At 58.1% G+C, this 9,255-nt stretch overlaps 1 protein-coding gene across 1 annotated transcript in view; it reads left to right on the top strand.

Moving 5' to 3' along the window:
- Nucleotides 1-9,255, top strand: part of SCUBE3 (signal peptide, CUB domain and EGF like domain containing 3) — a 33,263-nt gene that overhangs the window by 10,276 nt on the left and 13,732 nt on the right. The window contains exons 3-5 of the mRNA XM_026864378.1: nucleotides 2,458-2,592; nucleotides 5,730-5,855; nucleotides 6,798-6,914. Coding sequence (XP_026720179.1) covers nucleotides 2,458-2,592; nucleotides 5,730-5,855; nucleotides 6,798-6,914 — 378 coding nt within the window. The remainder of the gene's footprint in view (nucleotides 1-2,457; nucleotides 2,593-5,729; nucleotides 5,856-6,797; nucleotides 6,915-9,255) is intronic.

Genomic DNA, 9,255 nt, shown 5'->3' with positions numbered 1-9,255 from the left:
CCTCCCGCCACTTCCCACCGCCCCAAACTCCATCCGGCTGCGGCCAAGCCAAAGCTCCCGGCAGAGCCCCGGGGCCGGCCGGGCTGCCCGCACCCCGGCACCCGCTTCCTCCCGCAGCACCCGCGAGTGGGATCGCCGGGGCATGGGGCCGCCCGCCTTCCCTCCGCCTGGAGCTCAGGCTATTTTCTAATTAGTGTCTGCAGAAGGGTCATTAATGAGCTCATCACTGGAAGGAGGAGGAGGGGGAAGGGATTATGGACACATACGTTTTGCATTAACCACCATCACCGGGATCTTTGCAGCCTCCTCGGAGAAGGGGGAGATTTACACAGCTGGGAGGAGGCGCGGGCGGGCGGCTCTGCCTTCCTCTCCCGGGGGAGGATGAGCCCGAGGAAGAAGAAAGGAAAGCCGGGTTTGGCGAGCCGCAGACGTCATGTGTTTACAGAGTTGGGTGGGAGGGGATGGAGGCAGCCAGGGCACAGCCAGGCGAGGGGGGGCCTAGGGGGGCAGCCCTGGCTCCCCCCTTGAGCCCTTCCTTGGCTCATCCCAGCGAGGCAGCTTGGCTGCGTTGCTTTGCCATAGGGATGGTGCAGGTTTATCCCCTGGAGCCCATTTTACAGATGAGGATGTTGAGACCCTCTGTGCTCCGGCTGGGTTTGCTCAGTGGCTGCTTTTGGGGGGCAGCAGGAATGAAACCCGATGGGTGTTTTCCACCCTCCTTCCCCCCATCCTGACTGTGCTTTGCCCAGCCTGCAAGAATCTCCTCTTAGCCAAAAGAAAGAGAAGCAGAATGAAGCAGAGGGTCATGCCCAGGCTTTGCTGGCACTGTGGGCAGTGCTGAGCCGGAGATGGGTCAGGGTATGTGCCCATCGGAGCCTACCGGTCACCCCATTGCCCACCCTGGGTGACCTTTTGAACCAGGACAGGAATTCGAGCCCCCATCCTGACACAGGCCCTGCTGGCTTCTGCCCATCTCCATCACATTTAATAAAACAGGTATTAGAGTGGCGGAGTCTCATTTCAGCCATCGGGTTTGAACGGCTGCCTCCTCATTTTTGTGTGGAGCTTGAAGGAGAAGTCGCAAGACGTTAAGCCCTTGTTATAAGTGGGGGGATTTGAGGAGAGTTATTGGCATCTGTAGGACATAGCTTGGCTGGGATGAGCTTGGAGGAAGCTGCAAGCCTCCTGCCATCGCAGAGGACGTCCCTTCTGTGCCTGGCTGCAGCCCGGCTGTTAGCCCTCGCCTGCCCCACGGGCACCTGGGTCTGAGATGATGTTTTCAACACCTCCTTTCCAAGGTAGCAGGTTTGTGGGATGCTCCTGGCCTCTGTTCCCGTAGTTTCCAGCTGGAGCTGCAGCCCTGCTCTGATTTCTGAGCATCCCCCGGGGGTTGCAGCACACCCTGGGGCTTGCCTGGGGCTGGGGCGCAGTGTAAGGCACTCGCACTGCTCTGGCATCCATCTGTCCAGCCATCTCTTTGCCCAAAAACAAGGGGTTTCGGTGTGTGCTGTGGTGCTCGGGGAGGAAGGTGGTGCTGGGGGGGCTGGGGCTGGGAGCCCCCCCCGGCACGTGCTGTCACCGAGCCGCTGTTCTGGCGTTTCCGGCAGTCGATGGAGATGGGGCTCAGCTTTCCCCTCGGCTGCCGGCTCTGCCATGCTCGAGTTCACGGGAGGTTTTCTTTGGCACAGGGCCACTTGCTCCCCAGCCCGACATCATCACCTGGCCCCGGGACTGCGCACAGAGGGGGCAGGGGGGGCCTGTGGAGGAGGTTTGTGTCTCTGCCCAAGCTCATCACCCTGGTTGCTCCGGCACCTTGGAGCATCAATGGGTTCAGCTTGGACCACTGACCCCAAAAACCCTCTGGAGAGAGCAACAGGCAGTCGCTCTTCATTAAATGAGGCATTTTCGGGGATAGAGCAGGAGAAGCCCAGGGCAAGGGCATCGCCGCTGCCACGGGGGCACATCCCGAGCCCCTTCCAGCCTTGGTTTGTTAAACCAAAACAGGCACAAGGGCAGCAGAACTGCTGGGGATTTGAGTCTCCTTACAAGTAATTATCCCTGCTCTGGGCTAAGGTTTCCCAGCTCCCACTAATGAAGAGCAGGCATCCCCAGCCGGCGACGGGCTCAGAGGGGCTGGGAGCTGGGGGCAGCTGCAGCCAGCAGCCTGGCCAAGCATTCTGGATGCTTTGGGGGTCCCAGGACAAGGAAAATCCCTGGGGTTTGGTGTTCCCTTATGTAAAATGAGGCCAGATCTTTTTTAGTCCACCAGCCAGGGAAGCTGTATGGCCTCTGTGACCCACCCTGTGACGTGCTTTGCCTTCATCCCCTGCAGCCCTAGAGCGTCCCCCTTTCTTCTAGCTGGGGGTTCGCAGATGTAGCAAATCTGTGACGCCCAGTTCCCCATCCCCTCGGCCTGTCGCGGTGCCTTGCTCAGCCCCTGTCTCCTTCCCTTCACAGACCTGGACGAGTGCTCAGAGGGCAACGGCGGCTGCCAGCAGACCTGCGTCAACATGATGGGCAGCTACGAGTGCTTCTGCAGGGAGGGCTTCTTCCTCAGTGACAACCAGCACACCTGCATCCAGCGCCCTGAAGGTTAGTGCTCAGCGTCTCCCGGCCCTGGGGCACCCTCCATCCCCTGCATTCATCAGGCAGGTCTGTGCCCCTTCACCCCTGGCCACCCCTGCACCGTGCCTGCCTTTGGGTGCTGGTTCATGACCCTTCCCAGTGCTGCAAATTTAAAAGCAAATTTATTATGAGCACGTTGGGAGAGGATGCCACAGGGCTAATAAACATCTCCATCACAAAACCCTCTCAGGCCCCTTAGTCAAGCACAATAATACCAAACGGAGGACGTTAATCCTATATCCAGAGCGTTTTATTAAACAAAAGGTACCCGGAGATCCTCACGCCACCCTGCAAGACTCTTCTCCTGCCAGGTCTTGCGCAGCACCGAGCCCTTCGTCTCGATATCAGCTCTAAATTGCTGCCGTCTGGAGCAATCCCTTAGCCAAAATAGGAGGAAATGAGAGATTTTTGCATCTCTGCTGATTTTTATCTCTACTGCTTGGCAAAACCAGCTGAGTGTTTTTGCTTCCCTCCTTCCCCCTTCCCAGCTGTGTCGGTCCCTCCAGCTCCCCAGGGAACCTCACCCAGCCCAGGACGGTTCAGCAGCCACGGTGGCATCTCCCATGTCCCCATCCCCTGTGTGCCCGGGAGGGACGAGCTGGCTGCTCCTTCCTCCCAGTGACGCAGTGGGTGGCCCTGGGATGCAGGTGCTGGGTTTTGAGCTGACTTTTTGAGCTGAACGGTTGCAGAGTGCTGTTGGCTTGGGGATGTCTCTGTTGCTTCTGCACCCCAAGACTGATCTTGTAGCTGCTACGTGATCCCCGAGCTCAGGCTCCAGAGCGGCTGCTGAGGATGAGGGTGGGAGGGTTGCAGCTGGTCCCTGGGCTGCGAGCCTGGAAAAAGCAGAGAGCTGAGGACAATCTGGGGTCCGATGTTAAAGCCTGTTCTGACTTTGCTTCTGGCTCTTGGGCACTGCCAAGGCAGAAGCATTCAGTATTAGAGAGCTAAACCTCAACGTTATGGCTGTTTCCTTCCTTCTGGGGTCCTTGCCAGCTCCTTGTCTCTCTCCTCCTACCCTGGCAGGAGGCTTTTTCCTTTCCCTCTGCTCTTTCTCTCTTTCTCAATCTCCCTCTTGCTTTCTTCTCTCCCTCCTGATGCAGAGGAGATGAAATGCTGCTGGGTCAGGAGACACAGGGGATGGACCCCAGGGCTCCCTCTGACAGCACCACGACCCTCTCCCTCACACTGGCCAGTCCCTCCCAGTAAGGAGAGGCCAAGGTTGGGGCTCACTGGGGTATCGGTGCCTTTAAAACCTGTCACTCTCAGCCCGACGATGACAGCAGAGCCGCCAAAAGCAAAAGGGTCAAGCAGGGTCTTCACACAGTGCCGGTGCAAGAGCAGATGATGACGGTGCAGGGAGAGGAAGGATTAAAGGGGGTGCAAACCTCGGGGGCTCCCTTCCTGGGTGGTGGCTGTAGGCACTGAGGGATTGCTGTGTCCCAGCGGCGTGCAGCGGAGGAGGATGCCGTGCCCGGGTGGAATGGCCTGGGGAGTCTTAGGAAAACAACGTGCGGCCATCCTGGCCTGGAGGGAAGCCAGGGCATGTGCATGCTGGAGCTTGTGTTTCCGCTGGGATGTGCCAGGGGATCTCTGCAGACGGCCAGTAGTCGGGATCTGGCTTCTCTGGAAGGTGACATCTCTGGGGGAGCAGCGGTGTGGCAGGGCAGGGTCAGCCTGGGAGGTCTCTGTGTCCGCCCTGGTACTCAGGATGCAGCCGAGATGCTGCCAGGTAGTAAAGCGCAGCAATAGAGGGGGAGAGAAAAGCCGCTGTTTGGAGGAGAGGCTGAGAGCACTTGGCTGTCCCTGGCATCCCTGGGGCATCACGTGCCTTGGGGGGGGTCCCAGGACAGGGCTGGGTGAAGTGCGGGGGGCTCACAGCAGCATCCCAGCCCCTGGGGGGATGGACCAGGGTTCCCTGCAGGTTGGGGGTTCCCAGCCCTAACGCCGAGGCCAGGGAAGGGAGGGCTGGTGTGGTTGGAGGTGAGAGAGACTAATTACAGAGGGTTCGCCCGCCACTGCAGTTACGGATGATCGCCCTGTCCTGGAGCGGAGCCAGGCGGGATCTGTGGGGCAGGTGATGGGGAGCAGCCTGGGACACCCACAGGCTCCAGCCTGTGGTTTTTAACCCTTCCTGTGCATGCTTGATGCATCTCAGCATCCTCCTTCGAGGTGCCCTGACCCCATAAAGATCTTCCCTCACCCTTCTGCCCCAGGCTCTTGGTTTGCAGCTTTGCCTTCCCCCATCCTACCCCTGGCATCGTGTACCCATGGTGGGCTCAGCACTGGGTGCCTGGAAAGGAGCCGACCCCCTCCCTCTGCCAGAAAAAGCCTCTGAGCAGGCAGTTACATCTCCCAGAGGGCCACCCCTGGCTTGCTGTGGGTTTTGTTTAATATCTCATAAAGTGGCAATGCTCCATTCGGCATCTGCTCAACCCAGCTTTCTGCAGTTGCCCCTGTGCCCCAAGAGAGGCTGGGGCAGGAGGGGGCTGCGGGCAGGTCAGGGAAGGTGAAACGGCAGCTCCCATAACAGGAACCAGCAGCTCCCCAAACCCTCATTCCCCAAGGGCTGCCGGCGTGTGGATCCTCCCCGAGCTGACAATTCATCCCAGAGCCAACGGGCACGGCCCCGGGGCTCATCCCAGCCAGCAGCTCCAGGGCTGCCCTCCAAAAACCCTTCCTTTCTCAGCAGAGCAACGCCACAACTGCCTGCCCAGGGCTCCGCAATCACAGCCACGCTCGCCCTGTCCTCCGCACCTTCCGAAAAGGAGCTGCATCGCTCCGTCCCCCCTCCTGCCCAGGCAGGGCTGGTGGACAGCCGCAGTTTCTGCACCCACGGCTTGACCCAAGGCGTAGGAGCAGGGTCTCACCCAAGGCAATGGGAGGAAATCAAATGTTTCAAGCCCCAGGGTGGCTTTGTCCACCTTCCCGAGCTGCTCTGTGCCAGGAGGTGTTGCTCTTCGAGGCATTGCCTGGGGTTATCCTGTCCCCCCTAAGATTTTCCCTTTGTTGCCCCCATCCCCATCCCACCCCAGACATCCTTCTGCCACCACGGACCAGTGCCAGCAAACTTTTGGAGCTTTTCTTTCCTTCCTTCTCTCTTTTAGAAGGAATGAACTGCATGAACAAGAACCACGGCTGCGCCCACATCTGCCGGGAGACCCCCAAGGGGGGCATTGCCTGCGAGTGCCGCCCCGGCTTCGAGCTCACCAAGAACCAGCGTGACTGCAAACGTAAGGAGTGCCCCAGGGATGGGGGTACAGCCTCCCGGGGACCTCTAACCTTGTCCCCATGGTACAGACACCTCCTGGCCCTGCTGCAAAGCCCTGATCCCCCCCCAAGTTGTAGTTGATTTATCAAGTCTGAAGCCCCCTGGCTTCATTTTCCTCCGGCATGCCCAGCTCTGTTCTGTTGCCTTTTTAGATGATGCTCCTGGCATCCCCCTCTGCCAAGAGACACTGTGCCCTTACGCTGAGTGGACTGAAATGGCAGTTAAAGGGGGTCCCAGAGGTGCAACATCCCCTTGTCCGGGTCCCACCAGCTTCACTTTCCTAAGGGGAGATAAACAGAGAGAGTGTGACGGGCACGGGAGGAGCGCAGGAATCCTCTCCCTGGGGGTTTGTGGTGCTCTCAGCCCGTCTGATCTCCTGCCAGCATCTCGCTGGCACTGCCAGGATTATTAAATAGATATGTATGTGTTTATGCAACTATTTTTATTTTGTTTCTCATTTGCTGTCTGCAGCAAACGTGTAAAATCGCTGATGAGATGGAGTTTTAATCCTACAAGCCTATTTTCCCTCCAAGCTACACCAACAGTACTCCTTGCCCCCCGGGGAGGGCTGGCAGGGATTCCCAGGAGCACCTGAGTCATTCCAGAGCTCAGGGGAGTCCCACCCTTCCCCTGTAACACCAGATCCAGGGTCAGGAGCAACCAGCCCACCTGTGCCCTGCGCTCAGGTGGCATTTAGATATGCAAAGGGAAGACACCAGAAACCACATCACAATTCGCATCTGCCAAGACCCCGCAGGGGAAGTCAGAGGGCTTTAGGAATTACCCTGGAGGGAGGGATCTTTCGGAGGGTATGGATGAGGTTTTTCCAAGCTGGTTTTATGCTGCTTCTGGGGAAGAGAGGGGCTGGGACCCTGACTGAGGGCCGATGCTTTGCCTCCTGCAGTGACCTGCAACTACGGGAACGGGGGCTGCCAGCACACCTGCGACGACACCGACCAGGGGCCCAAGTGCGGCTGCCACGTCAAGTTTTTGCTGCACTCCGACGGGGTGACCTGCATAGGTAGGTGCGAGCCATCGCCTGGCCACGGGGACGTGGGTTGGGGTGTGGGATGGCTCGTCCTCCTCCCCGGGTCATTTGCTCTTGGCCTGGTGAAGGCCAAGCTTTGGGGATGCGGCGTTTCCTTTTGCTGAGATTGGAGAAGCTCGATGCATGTGTGAGGGATGCTGCGGGTACCTGTGGGATGCAGGGATGCGTCGCTGCACAACCTCGGGGAGCAGAAGTGGCTGTGGGAATGCTAGAGGGGACGTCTGGGGACAGGTTGGTTGTGCCGGGGTGTGGGCAGGGGTCCCTGCCTGCCTCCCTGCTGCTGGAGGGAGAGGGGTGGGGATGTCCCCACGCTAGAAATTGTTATTGTCACTGTCACCGGCAGCATTTGGGGAGGGACACAGAGGGGACAGATTTGGCTGCGGCAATCCGTTCTGACTTGGCACAGTAGGGCCTCGGCTCGGGAACAATTGTCTTGCAAAAAAAACCCAAAACTCCAACAACCTGACAACTCAACCGCCCCCAAAATTGTCCTTTTCCTGTGTGTGTTCTCAAATTGTAAAACATCAAACAGAGATAGAAGTTTTACTGGTTTCATATGCTTGTGCTGTTTAACAGCTGATTTGATTTAAAAAAATGTTACATTCGGGGAGTGATTAAGTCCACAAATTGCTCTAGACATTTGAGTTCTTATTGCAAAATAAAAAAGGAAAAGGAATTGAAAGCAAGAGAGAGGTTTTGGCTCCCCGTGTCCCCGCTGTGCCTGAACAGAAAACCCTCTGCGCTTTCCAGAGATGGCTCCATCCTCGGGGTGAGCAGCAGAGGAGCCCCCCTAAAGCCCCGGCTGCTCCCCACCGGCTCGAGGGGTGCTTGAGGCTGAGCAAAACCGTCCTGCCTGCTACCTTAATGTCACCGCTGTCCCCCAGCCCGCTTCCAGGACTCATCCCAGTCCCTCCTGGCTCTCACGGCCCCTTGTCCCTGTTGTCCTGGTGTTTGCTCCCGCTTCATCCCATCCCACCCGTTGAGGGCCCTCCCGTGGGGTTATTGCTGTGCCCAGGGTGGGGACCCGCTCCTCCTGGGGGGATTTTGGGACCCCACGGTGCATTAGCTGGTGTGTTCTTCCTGGATGGGGGTCCCTGCGTGTGCGGTGTCTGTGTTGGTATGAGGGTTCGGGGAGGTTTGGCACTGAAATGATGCTCCTGACCTGCTGGGCGCAGGGGTGGGAGAGCAGCTCTCTGAAACATCTCGTGATCTGGGGGATGCTCGAGAGGGGTCTGTTTGCCAGAGGGTCTCAGCGCTCGGACCCTGGGTACCACAGGTGTGAGGGTGGGATTTGGGGGTTTCCAAAATCACTCATCCTCATGGCTTTGGCCAAAATCTCACCCTTCATCCCCATGCCGTGCACCGTATCTGCTGGGGAGGCATCTCCCACCGGAGGCACTACGACCCCGTGAGCTCTCCCCTCGCCCACCTTCCTGGGGGATTTTAGGAGCAGCACCAGCCCCAAACGCACCCCTGCACCTTTCGCATCCCTTTCGGGTCTGCAGCCCCTCTCTGCAGGAAGGGGCCCGCCCGGCTCCCGCATCCCCCGGGGATGACCGGCCCCCCAGCCCCGCCGCGGGAACACTGCGGGATTGTGCTCCAGCCGCTGGGAGCCAGCGGCCGCCCCGCGGGGATGCCCGGCTAGCAGATTTATGGCCAAGGTACCTGCTCAGATATTTATAACCACCCTTTCTTGTTTTACGGCCAGGGCTCAGCAAACAGCCCCCCCGCCCCTCTCCGGTGCTCCCTCCGCCGCCCCTTCCCCATTTCCTCTGAAATATTTCATCATTTCAAGGGGAATAAAGTTTCCAGCGAGGGGAAACGCAAACTCGCTCCCCGGGCCATGGGCTTTGAAATTGTACGCGGTGCGTTTGATGGGCTGCCGGGACAGGCCCCTGGTCCAGGTTCCCTTCAGATCACACCACGCGGCAGGAAGCACGATCAGCCCCTTTGAATGACAGTTTCATTAGGCCACGGCCGGTGTTTTTCATTTTTCCGCTTTTTATTGCTGCTTTTAAAAATGCAGATAATGAATAACATGCCTCTGAGCAAAGCGAGGCCAGCCCTAATGGCTCCCAACATGTCTGCAGGCTCGAGGGGGAGGGGGAGCCAGGAGGGGAGGCCGATGACCTTATGTATTTATATTTATGCTCAAAAAACAGACTTTTTTTTAAACAAAAAAAAAAAGAACACCAAAAAAATGTCCATCAAACACTTATGTTTGAAAGAGTCCCATGGGATAGCTGATTAGAAACACTATGGAGTTTCAGCAAAATTACAAGAAACTTAAAACTAAATAATGGGAAGTCTTTGA

The sequence above is a fragment of the Athene cunicularia genome (assembly GCF_003259725.1).
Source record: "Athene cunicularia isolate RWA chromosome 26 unlocalized genomic scaffold, athCun1 chr26_part2, whole genome shotgun sequence".
NCBI lineage: Eukaryota > Metazoa > Chordata > Aves > Strigiformes > Strigidae > Athene > Athene cunicularia.
Note: the sequence above shows the minus strand (reverse complement) of the source record. Positions and strands in the feature narration are given on the sequence as shown.